We start from the raw sequence: 23,231 nt of genomic DNA on the forward strand, positions 1-23,231 counted from the left end.
TAGCTATCTAAATTCCACATTTCAGCTTTCCATAATAAATAGCTTTGCAAGACCTGGATTCTTTCAAAGGGACATTTGATAAGGTAATGGCGTTTATTACAAAAACACATTTACTTAGACTATTCCAGACCAAGCAATAAGTGGAAATATTCTCTCCCAAACATATGTGTTTATTGGTGAGTAAGAATTGGGTCCAAGAATAATTATGGATGAAAGAACATGACAAAGTTCAATCATTTAAAGCAGAAATAAAATCCTAAATCTGAGCAGTGAAGTTTTCTCATTGAAAACCAAGATGTACATTCTCCTCTTTGCTTCACTCCATATTTTCATTATTATGACAGAAATATGAACATATTGGAATACTCTTCTAAGGACACATTTGAAAGATTTTACTGTTGGTTTTTCATGTATTGTATTTATTTGGTAAGAAAAAATATCTGTGAAAATAGACATGGAGAAAATAAAGCATATTTCAATATTAAAATGTGCAGGAAACTGAAAAATCGAAGTCCCTTTGTATTTATATAAAGTTGCTGACAATTTCATTTATGAGATCAGGGAAGTAATAAAAAGAAAAATTTTCTTTCAGGAAAAAGCTCAAGACCTACCTTGTGTGTACCATTTTTTAAAAAAATCTTAGATCTGTAGCAACTAGTTTTGGGGGTGAGGGCTGAGGGAGGAGTCATAAAATTACATATAGGAGACTTTATAATATTTAATGATGTTAAATGTGATGCCAAAAGGATATGTTCAAAGCTTAAGGAAAAGAATATGAGGCCGGGCACGGTGGCTCACGCCTGTAATCCCAACACTTTGGGAGGCCAAGGCGGGTGGATCATGAGGTCAGGAGATTGAGACCATCCTGGCTAACGCAGTGAAACCCTGTCTCTAGTAAAAATACAAAAAATTAGCCGGGCGTGGTGGCAGGCGCCTGCAGTCCCAGCTCCTTGGGAGGCTGAGGCAGGAGAATGGCAAGAACCCGGGAGGTGGAGCTTGCAGTGAGCCAAGATCGTGTCACTGCACTCCAGCCTGGGTGACAGAGCAAGACTCCGTCTAAAAAAAAAAAAAAAAAAAGAAACAAAGAATATGATAGAATATGATAGAGGCAGAATCATAATAGGTTAGGTTTGATAACATTGGGGCTGGTATCATATTGGAAAGATGTCAGCATAGGTGGCATGGATGGGGTCAATGGGCTGTGATTTGGTGATAGTAGTAATAGAGGGGTTGGGGATAGGGAGGAAGACAAAGAGTTATCCAAAACCAACTGGGTGTGGTGGCTCATGCCTGTAATCCCAGCACTTTGGGAGGCTGAGGTGGGTAGATGACCTGAGGTCAGGGGTTCGAGACCAGCCTGGTTGACATGGTGAAACCCTGTCTCTACTAAAAATACAAAAATTAGCCAGGCATGGTGGCACGCACCTGTAGTCCCAGCTGCTCAGGAGGCTGAGGCAAGAGAATCACTTTAACCAGGGAGGCGGAGGTTACAGTGAGCCTAGATCACGCCATTGCACTCCAGCCTGGGCAACAGAGTGAGACTTGGTCTCAAAAAAATGATAATCATCATCATCCAAAACTTTCACCTATACTTTTCCAAGCTCTATTCATTGATGAAGATAACATCAACCTAATGATTTATTTATTTGGTTTTAAAATGTGAAAGTTATTTCAAGAGTTACAGGATGGTCATTCATCTACTACGCTCATTCATGTACACTACTACTTCACTAATTCAGGTACTACATTTTCTAATAAGTTTCTATGTGTCACAGTCAGCTGTGCTAGATGTTTGGGATGAAATGGCAAACACTAGCTGTCATTCCTTTTCCTCATGTATAACACAGAGATGAGTTTCTCTCCCTGCTATCTCACAGAGTGGATCTGGAGTTCAAGTAAGATGGTACAACATGTGCAGAAACATGTAATATGTTATAATAATGGTAGTAACGTAGTGTTGGGAAAGGAAAATATTAGATTTGAACAATTTTTTCCTTACTAATATGAAACCATGTTTTGTAACAGAATAAGACAGAAAGCATATCCGAACAATTGAAAGTGGTAGTGATTGTTATTATAGTAAGAGAGAGAAGCAGCACTAAAACTGTGAGAGGAGAAACACTGAAATAGGAATTTCTCTTAGAATTTTGTTTGTTGCCAACTCCTTTCCTGCCAGAGCCTATAACATTCTTGAGTGATATCACTTGCCATTGGGTTTTATCTTAGTGTTTCCCAAACTTCAGCCAGTCATGTATCAACTTCACAGTTTTGTCATATCCATTTATAACTTTTATTAATATGTAACAATTTTTTCTTTAAATCAATTATTTGTTAAATACAGAATATTGTGAATGCGTTCTAAAATGCAAGTTTATATCATTCATTTAAAGAGGAAACCAGCACCACTTGCTGTAATAGAAGTTAGATATAGCCAGGTGCCATGGTGGCTCATGCCTCTAATCCCAGCACTTTGGGAGACTAAGGTGGGCGGATCACTTGAGATCAGGAGTTCAAGACCAGCCTGGCCAACATGGTGAAACCCCATCTTTACTAAAAATAGAAAAATTAGCCAGGCGTGGTGGTGGACGCCTGTAATCCCAGCTACTCAGGAGGCTGAGGCAGGAGAATCGCTTGAACCCAGGAGGTGGAGGCTGCAGTGAGCCGAGACAGCACCACTGCACTCCAGCCTGGGCAAAAAGAGCAAAACTCTGTCACACACACACACACAAAAAAAGAAAGTAGATATGAAACTCATAAAATTAAAACAAACTAACATTATTTAATTTTAGGTATGTGCCATTGCTTAACCAAGGCTCTGAGACTATGGATAAGGGTTTTTTGTTGTTGGTATTGTTTTTTGTTTGTTTGTTTTGCCAAGAAGCATCATTGGTAGGTGCTGAAGAAGTATTACAGAAACGATAGCATCAAATTGAGAATTTCTCTGTGGGGCTATCAGAAGGCTGGAAAAATATTTAAAATGTACAAAAGGATTAGCTTTCTTACTCTATGATATGATACTATTTAATGGTATCTCCAATACTAGCTAAAAGATCTTGCAATGATTAATATTATATAATGCAAAACTCTGGTATAGCTGGTCTGAACTGTGTTACTTTTGGTTTAACTACACCTCTTTATTTTTCTTATCTCATTTCAACAAAATGATCAATTAACTTACTAAATAATTGCAAAGTATTGTATAAGAAGTAATTGCTGTATATGCCGAGTTCCCAAACTATTGTTCATTTTGCTAAGGATATCAAGATGCTTATTTAGAAAGTAGAATATCTGGGACTTAAGAAACTGAAAAATGTATTCAGAACCAAGCTTAGCACATTTTCACTATTGATGTTGGGGGGAGGACGCAAACTTCTAAATATGCTAGCAATGTCTTACACAAGAACGCAGGGTAAATTTGTGGGCAGAACAAAATGATCTCTAGGGACTTGCTCTTAAGTTTCCTGACCATAAGATCATACTCCTTTATCATAGATAAGAAACCTTAAGCCCCAAACCAATGAAACATAGCTTAGAGAATGGCCCCATAGGACTTACCTCCTGTTAACATGAGGGCACATTTGCACATACAGTTGTCATTATCAGCATCTTTGGTGCTGAAATCAGCACCGTGTAAGATCAGGCTGCTCTGTTTTCCTGCTGTCCCAGTGTGACCTTTTAAATACAACCTGAAGTCAAAAAGAAAAAAAGGAAAGATAAGCCGTTCGACAGAATAACAGAACCCAGAAGACCAACTTGTTGAATGTTTGCCTTTTTCATCATTTTCTTCTTTCTTTGAACTCCGCCCTTCCAACAAACCTCTAGAAGACCCAAGCTATCAGAACCAAAAGAACAAAGGAAGGAAAAAGTTTATTTCATTATGCATGCTCAAACTCATATGGTTCTCTGATAATGCAGGATCCAGAAAACATAAAAACTTGGGTTTATTTTATTAATACAGGTATTAACCTCTAAACATATATGCTTTTCACAATGTCAATTCAGCATGTCACTTCCGTAATCCATTAATATCTAATATTGCAGATGTACTAAACATTATTAATAGCAATACAAGGAGGAAGTTTCGTTAATCAAGGATTTCCTCTGTGCTAGGCACTATGCTAAATGATTTCCAGTGGTTATTTGATTAAATTTTTATATTAAATCTGTGATCCAGACATTAATATCCCCAATTTGTATACTAAGGTTTAGGGAAGCTATGTAAGCTGGAATTTAGCTTGTATGAGTCTAAAACTCAAGCTTTGAATCATTATGCATTCCCTGGACAAAATATTTGCTGAGCACAAACTATATACCAGTTATTGATCTAGGCACTTAAGACATATAAGAAAACAAAACAAAAATCCGTGCTTTTGAGGGACTTGTACTCTAGAGGTATCCCTAAAATTAAATTCAAAAATCCCATCTGTTTAATATGTCATTCTTCAAAGAACCTATCTTACTATCTAGAAACATTTCTTATATAAAACTTGCATTAACCTAGATCAGTGGCCCTCTAATGGTTGTGCATATAACAAACCATCTGATCTTTTGTTTAAAAGGCCTATTTACTAATCCCAGGAATGTTTGTTTTCAACTAGCATCTCAGATTTCTCTTTGCAGACTGTCCAAAGAGAACATTTTGTCAAGTATTGTCCTAGAATCCGAGAACTAGTGGACAAATCACAATAGCTGCCAAATGTAGTGACCTGTCTGATGTCTGCTCATTTCCTACTGATCGTACATGCTGCATTCATATCCTTCTGGGCAATGTAGTGCTTAGAACTAATGTAAACTTGCCCAAGTCCTTCAGTGGCTCCACAGGGCTTGGAGTAGCTAAACTGAAGTTGTCGCATCGACAGCTTGATGCTCAAGGTGTTCTCTGGCTAAGACTCTAACCCGTCTCTCTCTAACTCTACCTCACACTGCTTCTCCATACCAGCACAATGTTTTCATCGGAATCATGTAGTAATATCCCCTTCAAATTCATATAGGTCACCACCTGTATGCCTGGGTCTTATTTATGGATCCTATCCACCCACAGTATAGTTCATGGGTGATTCATATCTCTGTATGAGTGAGACACTCCTAAAACACAGGCTGGCTCTGAGCAAAACATTACATTACTATGAAATAGAATAATAAAGATCAATTAATATTTGGAGATATATTTTAACTTGTGTTTGCATCTAGGTATATGTGTATATCCTATTGTTTGTGGTATTTGATATTATTTTTAGCAAAAAACAAAATTATTGGATGTTTGTGCAATATTTTACAAATATTCTGAAGAGATTTTGAACCAGAGCAAAGTATAAAGTAAACCTCAGTCAGTTTTTGTTGGTTTTGATAATTAATGGAACTTCTGGTTCACAATAGTACAAATAATCTTCTAATGTTGAATTATCACATAAAAGCTTGTATTTTAAAACTCTGAGAGGCAGACTACAAGTAACTAGTGATGCAAAATTGTAGAATTTTTTAAAGTGCCAATTCACATTTGAGGCTGCAGCCAGCCCAAGTGGAGGTGGGTTTCACCAGGGGAAAGTAAGGTGAGAGAGGGAGTTTTGGGACATGTTACCTGGGTGAATTCACCACCTTCCAGAGCCGGTGAGAACTTTCAATTTGATCACTTTTTTGGAGATCCTCAGCCTCCCAAAGATAGACACACATTGGCAAAACTAACAGAGACTTTTGTCAGGCCTCCATTTGCAGTCAAAGTAGGAATATGGTGGGGACCCAGTCTCATGGTCTTCTCAGAGAGAATTTCACACAGAAAGCCAAATTATAATCAGAAAGTTACTTGTCTGGTGAAGACAGAATCAGAATTGAGAGAATAAGTGAATGATTCCAAAATTAAGTAGCTACGTCTCTCCTAGCCTGAAATCTGCTCTACTGGGCCTGGGAGAATTTAGCCCATAGGTGCTCTTGAATGAGCAATGGCAAATTTAACTCTGATTTTTTGTTTCTCTGTGATTTGTAATGGCCTTCCTTTTTATGGTAAGTCAATGTAATTTTCTCCGCAGTAGCTTTAAGCTCACTAATAAAGACAGACTTTCCAGGATGCAATGATTTTCTATAGTGTCTTTGCAGGGAATTCAGCACAAATGTTTGATTCTAAATAAGAGAGTGCTATGTGCTTGAATACATAGTTTATACTTTTATCCTTTCACATAAGAGTTACAATCTAAGTCTCATAATTTATAATTATTTGTTTGTGTAATTAAGGCAATACAAATGCACAATTATAAATTTGAGAAGAAAAGCAAAAAGATGAAATAAAAATCAACCCCAATCTCATCACTGAGTATAACTACTCTTTTCATATTATAGCTTTTTAGCATTTTACTTGTTTCTCCCCTCTAAATATAAAATTATTTATTTTTAAATATGTATCTGAACACATTCTTATAAAATTTTTGAACACTATAAGTAAAGCTTCTGCCCACAGCCCCATTTCATCTCCCTCCTTAGAGGTATCCTTCAAAAACAACCTCTCTCCATGTGAAAATACAAATAGAAATAGAACTATACTTTACATGTTTCTGTATGAGATGATTTTCAAATATAATTTTATGACCACTTTTTCATGCCATTACATTTTTTTCTCTAAAATCATTTGGAAACTATGGTATGAATATATCATCGTCACAAGATTAAGGCTGCCTTCAGGTATCTCTCTATATGTGTGCTGGTATAGATATTAAGATTACAATAAAATCCACATTTCTTTCGTGATCTTTCCCCATATGAATGTCATCAATGTTATGTTAGGCTATCAGAAAAAAAGAGACATCTTTCCATATCTATTTAAGACTTGGAGGTCAGTTTCTAGTCTTGGCACTTCGTCTCTGGATTATCAAAGAAGACTTACAGTTAGTCTCCCTGCCTTGAGTTTCACTCCTTCTTCCCCTTCCCCATGAAGTCCATGCAGCTCATTCAAAAACATGCATCTCATCATTCGTCTATCCTGGCTAAAGTTGCTCAGTTGTTCCTCCAAAATTCAAAGATAAAGTCCAAATTCTTTACTGTGGTTTGCAAGGCCTTTGAAGTCTAGTCCTTGTCTACTGTCTACTTTTTCCCATGTCTCACCCACCCCAACCCTCCTATGTCTTGTTATTTTCTGCATATACACATAGTGCTCCAGCCTTACCCACTCACTTATTCCCTCTAAGCAACACTCTTATTTCTCCATACATTTGCAAGTACCATCCCCTCTTCCTAGAAGGTACTCTCCAGGTTTCAACAGCTGCTGAACTCCCATCCATCCTTTAAGATTTGTTCCAAGTATAACCTCAAAGAGCATCAAATCAACATCTTCATGATGACACTTACTTGCTGTATTTTAATTGGCTTTTCATTTATCTGTTTCCCATAATAAACTGTGAGCTCCTTGAGGCATAAACTATGTCTTACTCATCTTTGAATCATCAGAATCCTGAAATCTCAAACAGTCTCTGAGATAGAGAAAGGCCTCAATGTTCATTGAATAGATGGATGATGGGTTTACTAACTGATTAATTTTTGGTAAGCTCAAGGTAGCAAGTAAAAGCAAACTCAAGTATAAGTAACTCTAATATCAAAATATATTTGGTCCACATTTCAGAAGTATAGCTTTTACATCTCAATTAGTTAGGTACTCAACATCCTACCTGGGTACCCACTTCATTGCCCATCCAACTCAAATAATTAAAAAATATATATGTAGGGGTGTGTGTGTGTGTGTGTCTGTGTGTATGTATACATATATACAGTCTCTCACATCCTTCTTATATTTCTAGTTTTGTTTATGTTCTTATTTTCTCAGAGACTCTAGAATATAAAAACATGAGCAAGGCATTATTCAGATAGAATAAAGGAAATAAAGGCCATGTCTTAATTCCTATTATTCCTTACATTTTACTGAACAATTTATTTGTATTGTATGAATAGCCAACTGAAAACAATTTGAAAGCAAATTCAAAATAAAAATATGCTTAAGGTTAGTGTTTCAGCTAAAATTAATTTTTAAAAAAGAAATATTCTAATAAGGTGTGAACATAATTCCTTAAGGTCCTGCCCAGATTAAGCATTAAAACATAAAGCAGAAGTGGAGAGGAGTCTCAAGATGTGCAATGTAAACAGTGGCATATATTGGTTGGAATGATGTACAAGTAGAAGAGACTGATATATTGAGGAATAATGAATATTTCACTGTTCGAGACTTAGTAGCACTTGTAATTTACATGAAGTAGCATTCATCCTCCCATGTTTATATCCTTAGTATGTCACAGAGGAGCGGCTTATGCTCTTCCAAGGAAGAGACACACAGTCTCTTGCATTGGGAGATAAAGATGAAATTTCATAAAAATCATTTCTTCTAAACACTATTTTAAAAACTTTGCACATAAGGACAACTGTGCTTCTGTGGAATCCCAGAAGGACTCAGAGAAACTACGCAGTCCAGGATAGGTCCCCTGCACAGTTCAGGGGCTCATTCTTTCTTAGCAGCTCTTTAGCTAGCTCAGAGTCCCAATTTTTGGCCCAAAGCCAACAACCACAGCTAGTTATTTGATACAGGTAAATTAAGGACCAGTCACTCATTAGTGCCAAGTATTTCTGTAATTAGTTTAAAAAAAAAAAAAAAAACTTGTTTGAGTTGAGGCTCAAACAGAACATTTGGATGATTCTTTTTAACACTGGTTCTGGCTAATACCTAGTCCTTATGTGTAATTAACTATCTGTGGCTTTCTCTATGAAGCTAATAATTGTTTCAAACAGACTTTCAGTTTATGAAAGAAAAATCAATATACAGGATCGCTTTGCACCTGACTACCGTGACAGTGAACTGGAAGTGTGAAACATTAGTTAGAATACATCTCCCAAAATAACAGCATGGGAATCCTGGTTATTTATTTCTTGGGTTCAGCCATTATAGACAGGGCCCGTATGAAAGACGATATGTTAGAAGATAAAACCAAAATGTTCCTCCAGAAAAAAACATTAGGGACAGACATAAGGAAGCTAGGAAAAACAAAATAAAACAAAAAACTCCAGAGAATCTAATTTGATGTGATCAAAAAGGCAGCCACAAAATAGAATTATGTCATTTATTCTTGTCCACGTATTTTCTCCTAATAAAGAAAAAATTATATGAGTCCCTTCAGATGGATGACTATAAAGAATGTCAGCATTTTTATTTTTTCAATTAGCGTATTATAGGAAAACTGATGTCTATTGAAATTAGTCATGATTCTCTAGTCATCTTTGATAAAACATAGTTACTCCTTTTCAATCACTTTTAGAAATTTCAGTAATTATAAAGACTAAATCATCAAATTTCTTAATGAATATAGGACAACCGTGAGTGCTATTATGGAATAACAGGCTTCAAAATATCCCTATGTATCATCCAAGAGATTCTAGAACTTTCTTTTCTTTAAAATGGGCAGCCCAATCTCATGAATCCAGTTTCTTACTAATTTTGTCTACTAAGAGACTCACTCTCTTCACATTTTTGCATCTTCACTGTACTCAGGGGGCCAAGCATCTCTTTCATGATCCAAGGCAGTGGGAGTTGTTTGCATGACAAATTGAAGTTTGGCCTCAACTCTTTTAAACAGTAGACAGACTCGCAGATATCTGAACTTTAAGGTCGTAGGTACTGACAAGCTGAGCATATTTTTATTTTGGCTCTGAGCTCTCTCCCTGCCACCATATGGAACTAGTTTATCTTTCTCACTATTACTAAGAAATTCAAAATGACCTTCATGGTTCTCTTTCAGAGGCTGGTAGCAATGGCTCAATCTGACAGAGTTTCCTGATGTGGCTATGACTTCTAGTTGCTGCTTCTGGGCTATCTCTGCCATATCCAACCTCTCCAATCCTACCCCCTTTCCACTGAAAGAACTGGGCACCATTAGCCAAGAGGGATGTCAGAGCATGCATGTTAGCACTGACTTTTTCACATCCTGGAGATACATTCTATAACTCTATTGTCCACACATGAACAGAATTCTTTACTTATTTGCAATAGCCTATCAATGAATATGTGAGAAAATGCTAGAAAAATATATGAAGCAAGGTTAATACACCTACGAAAAAGTGAATGAATATATTAAAGACATTCAGTTGTATGACAATAATCTATATTCCAGAAAAGAAATGTTTGAAAGAAGTTTCCAAAGAAAAGAGTATGTGAGTGGGAAGATTAAAAGAATTGATAATGTAAAGTGTGACTAATCAAGAATTAAGGCTATGATAAAGACTTATAGATATCTAAAAACAATTTAAAAATATACAGATCAAGCAGATGCAGGTAATTTGGTACAAAATAAGTACGAATGAAAGAAATAACCCTCTATAAAGCCATTAACCAAAACTCTTCCTTTTTTCCTCCTTCTCCTCCACACACACAAAATGGAGAAATAAATAAGCCATTGGCTTCTGCAAGTTAAGGCTGTCATGAACACTTGTGTCTGGAGAGACAGCATGACATCACAGAGTTTGTAGTGTCCCTGTTTGGGTTTGCAATCTAGCTCTTATTCTTTCTGATCCTCAGTTGCCTCATTTGTAAAATACCTCTATGTCCTGCCAATATTTTGTGAAGATTAAACGAGGTGACACCCGGAAAGCCCTTAAAAAGACTGCTGCGTGCAAAATAAAGTAAGTAACTTGACTATTTGCAAAAAAATTAAAGTAATCAAACTTCCCTAAGCAATCGCCGTAAAATACACCGTAGTTCGATAGGCATGAGTTACGGGAATGACTAAGTCTAAATTACACAGGTATAAACATATGACCTTGATAGACATATGTAAGTGTTCTGAGAGTGATAAAAACGATGACATAGAGATACAGCTCATGAGGACAGGCATGGAGGCAACAAGCCAGAGAAATTAAAGATGAAAAGGATCAATTTTCTCAAACCCATGAGGCCCCATATCCTTTGGAAGTTTTTCTTATTTTCTATAGAGGAAGCAGAGTACTAAATATGAAGGACAAGAAACCAAAGAGTTGCTTTGCTGACTGACTATGTAGTTAAGGTCTAGGTTAATTTGACTCTAGATGGTCTGAATAAATATCCTTCAATTAAAATGTTTATCTTTTAATAAATTAAAATTTCCGACTTTTGAGAACCCTACAATTTTCTTGCCATCATATAATATTTTGTTAACTGAATCCAATATATATTTGTTTGGTTTTCCTTTCGTTTCTCATAATTGATACTGGTAAAAAAAAAAAAGAAAAATTCCTGGAAAAATCATCTATGCCAACCTAGCCTTTAATTCTCACATCTACTTGCTGAAAGCTTTCTTTTTCTCATTAAATCTTCCATAATTGGTGTCATTTGTTTTAACAGGGAATTGGATAATTGGGAATCACCAGAATTTGTGCATAATAATTTTACCATTATGTTAAGAAGGAAGACGTTATCTTGTTTGTTTAGAAGCTACAGATGCCCTGAGGTAGACATGCTATTTATTTTGGAATATGTGTAATGGAAGATGTACACAAAAGTGTGAAAAAATACGAAAAATGTTTGAGGTAGTAATGGTCCTGGGAATCTGTGCTATGATTAAGGAAGATAAATTTCCAAAGCTACAGAAAACCTCACCCCGAATGATGAAAAATCTTTAGAAAATTGAGTTTCACTTAATCTCTGATTCTAATATGATTGTTTTAGATATTAGCTTGTATAACACCTGCATAAATTTTACTCTGGATTTCCATGTAAGTTTTTGATAATATAGATTTTTAATGTCTCCCCTTCACTTACAAACATTAATATCTCGTAGAATTTAGATAAAATGAGCTTATCAACCTCCCGAGTCTTCTCAAGCTCTTGATATTAGGAACAGTGTTAGCAGTAATTTTTGTTTCAAAACTCTGGTAAAATACAGTTCTTAGTGTTTTGCAGTGATAGACATGAAGCTTGCATATGCTCAAAACTCATGATAAATTTTTCCTCCAAAGAAAATAGCAAACCCATGTACTGTGATTGTTGTATGCCTTTCAATAGTGCTGACAGAGTGCTCTCTATTCTGTACATCATATACATATATAATATATATTATATATGTATATGTATATATAAGATCTGTGACAATAAATATTTCCCAAATTTCAGAAATACATGCTCAGCGATTATGTGTTTTTAGTTCAAAATGAGATAAATAGTTATTCCAGTATTCCTTCCCTTTTTTAAGAATACATTAAAAAAAACTGAGTGCCAAAATGAATCACGTGACACCAAGACCCGTGTTTAAAACACAAACAGTCCCTTAAACATATTTGGATTCCCTTGGCGTCATGTGTGACTGATAGAGTCAGCTTCCAGTGAATGACTCTCTGGTCTGACCCTCTTGTGGTGCCTAAAAGACCAGGCCAATGGCCATCTCAGAGAGTTTATGGGTTTTGCTTTGTTACTAAAAATTAAGTCAGGACCTTGTAAAACTTGTGATTGAAATTGGTGATTTTTCACTCTAAACAAATTCTCGGGAGGTAGATTTGTTCTCATTTTTTATTTGTGTTTAAAGAGCAATAAGAAACTTTCTTTCCAGCATTCCCTTGGTGCAGACAGAGAGAGGAGAGGGTAAGCAAAATGTTGAAAACCATTGAGATGCATTGTCTGAGGTTTCTTGCAAAGAGGAAATACTTTCCCTTGTTGTACTTGGACATTGTATTGCTATAAGGTCTGCAAGTAAGCCTCCAGCATGCATTAGCAGATTCTTCTGTTGACCAAAGTCATCAGTGTGCTTATTTGTCTCCACAGTCAGTATAAGCTAGAGTCAAAACTCTTTGTTATGAATTCTAGCCCTCTGTTATATGTAGCACAGTAAAGCCCTGCATACAAGATGTCCTCTAAATACTTGCTGTCCTCTAAATAAGGCAGACTGTCTCTCACCTCTGCATGTGTGTCCACATTGCTCCTCTGGCTGGGATCTCAAGTCCTTCCTCCTGCCATTAACCATCATACTTGCCTCATGAGCGCTTACTCATTTCACAAATCTCTAAGGATTTCCTCTATGAAGCCTTTCCCAGTCCCATTTAATCTCCTCCAATGAACCCTATCAATTCCTAACTCCAGTAGAATTGACCACTATTTTTTTTTTAATTAACCAATGATAGCCTAATTCCAAGGGTTCTTTCCCAGGGACTGTGAGTGAGTGTAAAGTTGAATTACACATAAATTTATATAAAATTTTGTGTTTCTTCATTATTCTAGGGAAAAAGTCCTTGGCTTCATCATTTAAAAAAAAAAAGATCCATGGTTCCTTGATCAAAAAACAAAACAAAACAAAACAAAAATCAAACAGACATGCTAAATCACTCCAGCTAAAACTTTTGAGTCAACTATTCCATGTTTGTTTCCTTCTCCTAAACTATTAGCCCCACAAGAGAAGGTATGCTGTGTCTGTTTGGTGTAACCAAAGTGTTATTTCTGCATCAGCATCACTTTGGTGTACTTGATAGGACTGAGAGCTCTAGGTCCTAACCCAGGATAAGAATCTCTTTAGGTGCGACTCAGAAATCTGTACTTTAAACAGGCACCCTAGTTACCTATATGCACATTCAAGAAATAAAACCACTGGCATAGTGCCAGGAAAATAATAGTAACATGATAAGTGTATGGTGGTTGGCTGGCTGGATAAAGCAATGAAGGCAGACTCTGATTTCAAAAGAACTATAATAACTTTTAAGAGAGTAATTTTAGTAAAGTTATGTAGGTAAAAGCAAAACTGTAGCCAGTTAAAAGAGAAATGAACAATGTATGCTGTGGGACAATTTTATTAATTTTTTTATTTACTTGCCAACAAGCAATATAGAAATTCTTGCATATCATTTGCAGGTAAAGATGAAAGAGATAAAGATAAAAGAGCCTAGAGTTTAATAGTTCTAGAAAATAAATCTTATGTAAGCAACAATCCAGGGAACTTAAGGACATGATACTTTATTAGAAATCTTAGTGGCAACTGTCATTTTATACCATAAACCTTTGGGGGCAGGATTTTTGACTTGTTGCTCTTTGAATTTCTGGTATCTAGATCAAGAATTGCCATATATTAGTCAGCTGTGTGGATTCACACACAAAAAAATCACCTGTGTTGAATGCACAATAAAACCTTGTCAATATGTCTTTTATATATCTATTAAGAAATGCTTTTTTTCGAGACATGTGCCAAGCATTGTGAAGAGGTTCCTGTCCTCCTAGAGATTACAGTCTAATAATAGGGAACAGCAATTACAACCCAGTGTGATGTGGACTCTGATAAAGACATGCCCAGAGCACAGTGGGAGGACATGGAAGGGGCTCCTAACCCAATTAAGGAAGAAGTGCTCTATGGACTAAGACTTAAAGGATCAAGAAAATCCAATTAGGCAAAGTGAATAAAATCTTGAAAAATAGAGATTGAGTTCTGTGGGGTTTTGTTTCATCCACAGTAGCTTGCATATTGTTGTTGCTCATATTTACCTAACAGAGTAATCAAAATATTGAGTGTGAAAAAAATTGATGTGAGAAAAGGCCGTATCAGAGGAATTGCCCCCAGAGGCCATGGCTGCTTACCTGTCCCAAGTCTGCCACACGCAGCCCGGCTCTCCTTTCTCTTAGTATCATGATTGCTCATTATTAACCCCTTACGCTCTAAGCTTAAGCAACAGTTAACCACTTGTAGTTTCCTAGCAAGACATGCTGAGTCTCACTTATGAGCTAATCCCTCTTCTACCCCCATCTCTGAACTATTCCCCAACTAATACCAATTTGCCATGTTTATGTCACTTTAGGCCACTATTTGAAAGCTTTCTCAACCTTCCAAAACTGGTTAGCCCTCTTTAGTCACACCATATTTGTGATTGTAAGTGAACTGACTGTGTTCATGGCATTGTAATTGGCTCTTTGGCTGTCTGCAACCGTCCAACCCCACTCCATCTCCATCACATAGGGGTATGCACCTGCATGAACACACGTATACATGATTGTTCTGAAATCTCTGTGGACATTTTATCCTAGAATAGCACATGATGGATGCATAATAAATATTTCATGGAGCCTTCATCTTTTTGATAGTGAACAGCAGTAGGGGAACCTAGAGCAGTGGATCACAGGACACCACCTTGGATAATTTCTTGGAGGCAGTGCTTGCTAGCTGGTTCTGGCAACTTTTGCCAACCTGTAAGTTTCTAGGACAGCAGTGGTCTGAGTCTTAGCATTACCCGTTCTGTGACAGGAATCCTCTGGGTATCCTTAGACCTAACAGCATGCAGGCATTTGTTTTCATCAGTTTGAAAAATATCCAAGACTCTAGAGACTGACATTCATCTGTATTTTAAGTGAAGAGATTTTCCCAGCACTTAAAAGACCTAAAGAAGGTGCAAAGTGACTGTAAGAATGTGCCCTTCCATGCCTTTGAAGACCTAGGAAACCTTTTTCCTCTTCAGTATTTCATCTCAGTCAAGGAGATTAAAATATAAATTTTCATGATTAAAACAACTCCTTCTCTGTTTTAGGAAGTAATCACAACAAAAACCACAGTCTAAATAAAAGTAATGTGCCTTCCAAGTCGGAGAAATTATTTGAAAACACAAATAAGACTCTTTAAAACCTTGAGTTTGAAAACCTATGTTAGGAATTGAGGGGAGTAGAAACTGCCAGGAGATTTCCTATATATTTTTTCGTATCTTGATCAGTCCAGAAATGCTGTAAAAGAATAACTTTCCTCTTAGTATTTCAACTTATTTGCTACTGGTTCCATCCAGGACTGTGTAGCCCAGAGGATCAGAGAAATAAGAAATATTTCACTGAAAGAAAAAAAAAGTGAAACAAGTTTTGCAATATCTACAAAAATCCAGGGCTTAAATTTACATGGGAGGCTCGAGAGAATTCTTTTCAATCCACATGAATTTGTTCTGTCCTTGAAATACATACACGGCATGGGGGTACTTTAATGATTTAAAAAAAAATGGATTGGGGAAATGGAAAGAACCTCAGCCTTACCTCCTCATTTTACTTCTGAGGATCTGAGACTTGGAAAAGTGAAGCAAACTGTCCAAGGTCATTCAGAAAAGTAACTGCAAATCCAAGTCTAGAGTTCATGTCTCTGGATTCCCGATACAGTGTTTTACAAATTACATCAAACTACTTCCCAATGAAGATCTTGGCCAAAAACAAAACCTTGTGCAAAAAGATATTTAATGGCCAAATTATTTTCAAGTTGTTTTCTTCGCAATTTTGGTTTAGAATTCTGTTCATCTCTTCATGTGGAATCTTTTCCAGAACAAGGCTTATGATAGACATTAATAGTCAATTCTAATCTAATGATGTCATTTATCCTCAATAAATAATGTAAAGTCAATAAAATGTAAGTATCCACAAAATGTGCATTATAAATTATGTAGTAAGATTATAATGATCAGATGTGCATTAAAAATCGTTAAACATTATCATTCGGACTTAACTAATACTAGTTTTCTATTGCTTAAAAGAGGCTCATGATACCATCTGTGACAGAGGATTTACTAATTAAGTTAATAGCATAAAAGACAACAAAATAATGAACTGTAAGGATCAAACTGTTCCCAAGATCTGAAAAAAATTACCTGCAAAATGACTTTATAATGGAATATGTTCACTAAAATTGTGTCCTTTTAACATTAAGGCAGAAAAATTTTTATATAGTTTTCTTTTTACATTTAAAAATAGTACAGTGAAATTTATTTCCAATTGGTAAATTCTACTTTTTTATTTATAATAATATAACACAATGGTTTTTAAACTGTGCTGTACTAATTTTTGAGATAATAGCAAGAGGAAACATTATACTACCTTCCCACAACCATTTCAAAATAGATCAGCTTTATGTGTTTTATACATTATGATCCTTTGTAAGAATTTTGGAGAGAATAGGTATTCCATTAAAAAACCAAAAACAAAACCTTAACAAGTGATCAAGCTTAGCCCAATCAATAATGGAACAAAAAACACAAAATAATCTTTTGTGCCTTTGGATGTGATAGAATGGGAGATAGACAATATCATTTACTTAGTATTCTTCTCAAGAAAGCTTTAGTCTGAATCTAATCAGAAAGAAATAGTCAGATAAGCCCAGAAAGAGCTGTTCTGGGAAAAGCTGACCCAAAGTCTTGAAAAACGTAATTGATAGATGAGTGGTAGACTGTTCCAGGTAAAAGGCGACTCAAGAGACATGACTGCAAATGCAATGAGTGAAGCTGGATGGGATCCTGAATCCAAGTAAATAAACGACTATCAACCAGCCAAGGACATTGTTGGAGAAAATAGTGGTGATTTCAATATAGAATATATAATTAAAAATTGTTTATTGACTCAATAATATATTTCTCAGGCATGATAAAAATTGAATTTAAAAAGTCTGTTTGCTCTTTTCTTTTCTTTTTTAAAGACAGGGTCATGTTCTGTCACCCAGGCTTGAATGCAGCAGTGCAATCACAGCTCACTGCAACCTCAACCTCCTGGGCTCAAGCAATCCTTCTGCCTCAGCCTCCTAAGTAGCTGGGACAATGGGTGTGCAACACCACGCCAAGTGAATTTTTGTTTTTTAAATTTTTAGTAGAGACAAAGGTCTCGCTATGTTGCCCAGGCTGATGTCAAACTCCTGATCTCAAGCAATCCTCCCACTTCAGCCTCCCTAAGTGGTGGAATTTCAGGTCTGAACCACTGCACCCAGTCTCTAAACAGCTTTCGTATTAGCATGATATTTAAGTTTACCAAATACAAGGTATATATGTATACTCTTTTTGAGTTGAGGATATTATTCCCACTGAAAGATAAGAAAACTGAGGCATAAAGTAATATCAACTTGTTTAATCTGGGCACTCCATTTCCCTGAATCCCCTTCATTGTAAAGTTCTAAGCTGGGGTTGGCTAAAAGCAAATTTTGTGTGAGATTTGGAAGGCGAAAGTGAAGCAGTAGTCTGACTCTCAGGATGTCATCAGATATGGTGAAGTCCAGGGGCAGAGATGCCTGACAGTTTCTACATTGTGTATTTCCTCACTTAGCATCTAGCTTGGCTGCTTGATGCCGGCAACAGCTCCAGCCCCACCACAAGATGCTTGACTGCACAACCTCATGCAATGGAACTACAGCAAGGCAACAGATTTCTGTAGATCTTCCCTTTTGTGGTTCCACTTTGGTGGCTACACGTGTTTGGTTTCTTAGATTTTCACAAGCTCTAGCTTGTCTGCATACGTTTTAACCTTATTTCCTTAAGACTCATCATGGCTCTGCTCCCCTGACTGAACACTGACAAATACAACCATGCCAGTTTCCCAGGTGGTGGAGCCAGATTTCTTCTCAGCCTCCACATCCTGATTCCTATTCCAGAGCTCCTTCCAGTGGACATAGCATCTCCTCAACCCTACAATAAATCTGTTATTATTAAAATATTTTTAAAGCATTTATTGTTACAGTGGTGGTTGTATATTTGTTTTTTTATGTATTGGAGCCAGCAAAGCTTTCACGAGGAGTAAAACATCACTCTATCTCTAAACTGATGATAAATTCTCAAGCGTTTATTAGAGAGATAAAATTTAATTTTTTATCAAAGAATTGAAAGGTAATAAAACTAGTGATGCACAGGTAAAAGTAGTTCTATTGTAGAAAATTTTTGAGTTGCAAGGTGCTTTACAAATACTTTAACTTGTAAGAACAGAAAACTGAGAACTGGAAAGATAGGTAATGTGTCCAAAGGCATTCAAATTATTAAAGAGAGAAGTGGGGTTAGAATAAACATATACTATATCTTAGAATATGTGTTTTGGGTTTATTTAATTCTAGAAATTAACTGATGAACTTCTCTTTATTTGAGGATGGCCATATGGTGGGTAGTTACAAGATTAAATTTCAAATCGGACTCCTACTCATCATATCAGTGCCCGTGACCCTGTGCAAAGTACTATGCCTCAATTTTCTCTTGTGAAAACAAGACATCTGGTGCACAGTATGTGTGCCTCAAATATAGTTAGCTTAGTTAGTAATTTGGCTAAATTAGTTACATATCTTGAATTTTTCCAAAATGGGTTCTACACTTTAAAAGCTTAGAACACACACACACACATACACACACACATGTGTACACACACACGTGTACACACACACACATGTGTACACACACACGTGTACACACACACACTCAAAGGGAGGGAGAGAGGGGTTGTGGGGAGAGAGAGAGCACAAGTTAGAGATAGTTAATAGCCACTCATTAATGACTTATAACAGGATTTGGATCCTGGATAGTTATCCAGAGTGCTACGGGTCAGTGGGAACACAGAATGTCCAAATTGGCCTAGGAATGAGGGTGATGCATTTCTCTGGGAAATCAGTGTAGGGAGGTTGAGAAGGGAGAGGTCTCAGGATCCGTGGCAGAGTGAAGCATGCAGAACTCAGCGGATGGAGATGCAGGGCTCACATGCTGTCATGGTGAAGATTTCAACTAATCTCAAGTGGAATTTTGGATTGTGAAGGGCTCTTCAGAATTGCCCCAAATTGGGGCAAGAGGGTCTTTATACTTTTATATTGACCAGTCATTAGATACAATCTATCTTGCAAGAAGTAGTCTTGGGTGATGTTACTTTCTTTTTTTCTTTTTTTTTTTTTTTTTGAGATGGCGTTTCACTCTTCTCACCCTGACTGGAGTGTAATGGCACAATCTCAGCTCACTACAACCTCCACCTCCCGGGTTCAAGTGATTATCTTGCCTCAGCGTCCCGAGCAGCTGGGATTATAGGCATGTGCTACCACGCCCGGCTAATTTTTCTTTAACTACAAACAGTGCCTGGAAAGGGGACTTCAGCTGCAACCTGTCAGTCATCATTTCCTGAAAGTGGAAGAAGGAAGTGCTTTAGTATTGAAGGGGGCAATGGGTTGACACATTACATCTACCACAGTAGATATCAGGGAAGATTTGGAATAAGAGAGGATCTTAAAGATTTAAGATGTATCCATGTGACAAAGTTAAGTTTATGTGTTGAGTAAGAATATAGCATAAACAAAGGCATGGAGGATTTAGGGCAATTGCAAATAGTTACCAGAACATAACCGTTAATGAGAAGGGTATCCAGGTGGGTAAAGTTAGGGAGCGTGTATGGCAGCAGTAGGTGCATAATTAGGTAGTGGCCAGGTCATGAAGAGTCTTAGTGGTAGACTTTCACCTGCAGATATTTGAACACTGTTGAAATATATGAAGGAGGGAAAGACCAAGTTGTCTGTTAGAAAAATCATCTCAACAATAGCATGGAAGATATATATGAAAGTATGAAGAGTAGAGAGGCAGGTAGGTTCTATAATTGTCTGGGTGTTAGATGATGAGGATCTGGATAATGCTACCTCTCTAGAGGGAGTATTAAATAATTTCACATTGGTACATGTTAGTCCACATGCTACGTTTATCATGACACTCTTACATTATTATTTTTTCTTATTTGTATTCTCTTGGGTTCTATAGATTTTATTTTCTATCTGAGAAAATTATTTGGAGCCTCCTTAGCGGATAAAAGAAAAATATGTGTAATACATGCACATTTATAAACATCTATCCATTCACAACACTTTCTTTTAATTAATATGTGTCAAGAGCATGAAAAAGGTTTTTTTTAAAAAACAACAACACAGTTAGGTTTAAACATTAGGACCACACCTGTTACAAGAATTTTCAAACAAAATTTCCAAGATAGAATATGTTTTAGAAAATAAAACCTCAAAAAATTCTGAATTTAATTAAAAAGAGAAAAAATATAGAAAACAAAAATTATAAAACAAAAACCTATTATGAATTTCATAGTTTTATATTTCAGTCAGAATTTAGTTGAATTTGACCAAGTCAACTGACCAAAACCTCAGTTTTCTTATTTTTTAAATGTGTCTAGGCCCAGAGCAGTGGCTCACTCCTGTAATCCCAGCACTTTGGGAGGCTGAGGCACGTGGCTCACGTGGTCAGGAGATCGAGTCCATACTGGCTAACACGGTGAAACTCCGTCTCTACTAAAAATACAAAAAATTAGCTGGGCATGGTGGTTGGCACCTGTAGGCCCAGCTACTAGGGAGGCTGAGGCAGGAGAATTGCTTGAACCGGTGAGGCGGAGGTTGCAGTGAGCTGAGATCGCACCACTGCACTCCAGCCTGGGCGATAGAGTGAGACTCCATCTCAAAAAAACAATGTGTCTAATAATACCTACCTCCAAAAGAGATTTATATCCTTGTAGTGTTAAAAATCATTTCATAGATTATGGAATACTATGCAAATCTTAGTATTAATACTTGAAACAATTGATCACAAAGAGACATGCCAATTCAGAGGGAAGAGACATGAATGGAGAAAAAGCACACGAGGCAGTGATGGACAATGGGAGTTCTAACTGGAGGCCATGGCAGGCATTAATGGGCCTAGAGAAGCAGTACTGGGCATACGTGATGACACAGGCAGGGAGAAAAGTTGCAAGGGCTTAGCTTCTGTTTTCAGGCTTCTGTTCCATTTTTCTTTTAAAAAGTGAATAACACCATCTTATAGTGTGTTTACTTTAATGAATCTTTCACCAGAGTAAGCATTATGTTTTAATGAGTTCTCATTTCCCAATTGCATGAGAAGATGATGACTGCAGATCTACTTTCTGTCAGGTCCCTGCAGGAAAGAGGCCAGAACCTCTAACTTCATGTCAGCAGCATGACAGAACAGAAACCACATTGAATGAGGTAGGAGTTAGACATCCCTTATTTAAGTCTTTCTCCCTTTTTGGGCAAAATTATATATATGAGTTTCATATGTATATATATGTGTGTGTGTGTGTGTGTACACATGCATATGCATGTGTGAGGCTTGAAGACTTCATATATATTATATACCATATATTATATATATATGAACCTCATATATATATATATATATAAACCTTAGCTTTCCTTCCCATAAAACCAGAGGTTTGAAATTAAATTGTTACATTTCTTCTGGCTTTATAATTTTGATTCTCAAGGTTCACAGTTCTCTCAAGAAAGAAAAATGGGGATATCAGAGTGTATGCATCACCCTGGCAGGGAAGACTTGTGTTTTGATCATAGATCCCTATTGTGTGGCGAGAATACAAAATCACACAGATGTCAAAGAAATGAGAAATGCTCAAAAGGGCAGTGGGGCACTCTAAGAGGAGGTGAGTGCTCCTTCCTCATGCAGATGGCAGAATGGCATTCACACCACACACTCCGAAGTGCACTGTAGATGCCAACAATACTCCTAAACCTGCCCCAACACTCTGGCCCCCAACACCCTCCAAGCCTGACACATATGCATATGCATGTGTACACACACACACACACACACACACACACATGCAGCCACCTATGAAGAACTGAGAGACATTTTGGAAAGGAACCAAAGCAAATTCTTCAGGAGCCTAGAAAAAGACTAGACTAATTATTTGCTAGTCTTATTTTCAGGCTGTCTGACATTAGCCAAGTTTCATATAGTTTCAAGTTTCAGGTCAAAACATTTACATAAGAGTATCCCTGATGTTTAACAGTGGTTTTTCTTGTTATAAAACTCTCAAAATATTGACCTCCTTGGAAACATTTCTTCTTACACTCCATTGCATTTTATAAATGTCTCTTCTTTGGTTTCTTGAGCTGCCATTAAGTACACCCTCGCTTCCCCACCACTCCCACCATGAGACTATCAACTCTTTTAGATCTATTTCTCATTCTCTGTTGTGGTGACATCATTACTATTTGTTGAGAAAATGATTATTATGTCTCCAAGGATCCAACCCCATATGTAATCCGTTAAAATGAAATGAGTTGTGCCCATGAAAATATGCAGAATTCAAACTTCTAAAAAATAAAAAAAAAGGTTTGTCTTGAAAAGACAAATAAGCAGCAGAAACAGTTGAACTATGAGATAACCACACAGGTTGAAACAAAACACACACAAGGGTTGGGGTGCTATTGTTGCAATTACTTGAAGCAATGTGCCCACCCTTTAATTCATACGATCATATTTTCAAGACACAAGTATATAGCAGTCACAATATTGAGAGTTAAGAATCATTACAACTCTAATTTACTAAGAACGAAACTGAGGCACACACAATTAAAGACCTGCTAGGCATCAAGAATTGCATCAATGAGTAGTAGTCTAAGAGTAACTAAAATATCTTCCCTGTTCCCAAGGAATGCCAGTCAGTGTTTAGTGACCTAGTTAGTAACAAAGCTTGACTTTGACGTCTGTAAGAC

General features: G+C 36.7%; 1 protein-coding gene across 2 annotated transcripts in view; it reads right to left on the reverse strand.

Annotated features, from left to right (window-relative positions):
- The window catches only part of ANGPT1 (angiopoietin 1), a 251,738-nt gene that overhangs the window by 11,353 nt on the left and 217,154 nt on the right, over window positions 1-23,231 (reverse strand). For both annotated transcript variants that reach the window (XM_003256101.2, XM_012506677.2), the window contains exon 8: window positions 3,556-3,686. In XM_003256101.2, coding sequence (XP_003256149.1) covers window positions 3,556-3,686 — 131 coding nt within the window. The remainder of the gene's footprint in view (window positions 1-3,555; window positions 3,687-23,231) is intronic.

The sequence above is a fragment of the Nomascus leucogenys genome, chromosome 16 (assembly GCF_006542625.1).
Source record: "Nomascus leucogenys isolate Asia chromosome 16, Asia_NLE_v1, whole genome shotgun sequence".
NCBI lineage: Eukaryota > Metazoa > Chordata > Mammalia > Primates > Hylobatidae > Nomascus > Nomascus leucogenys.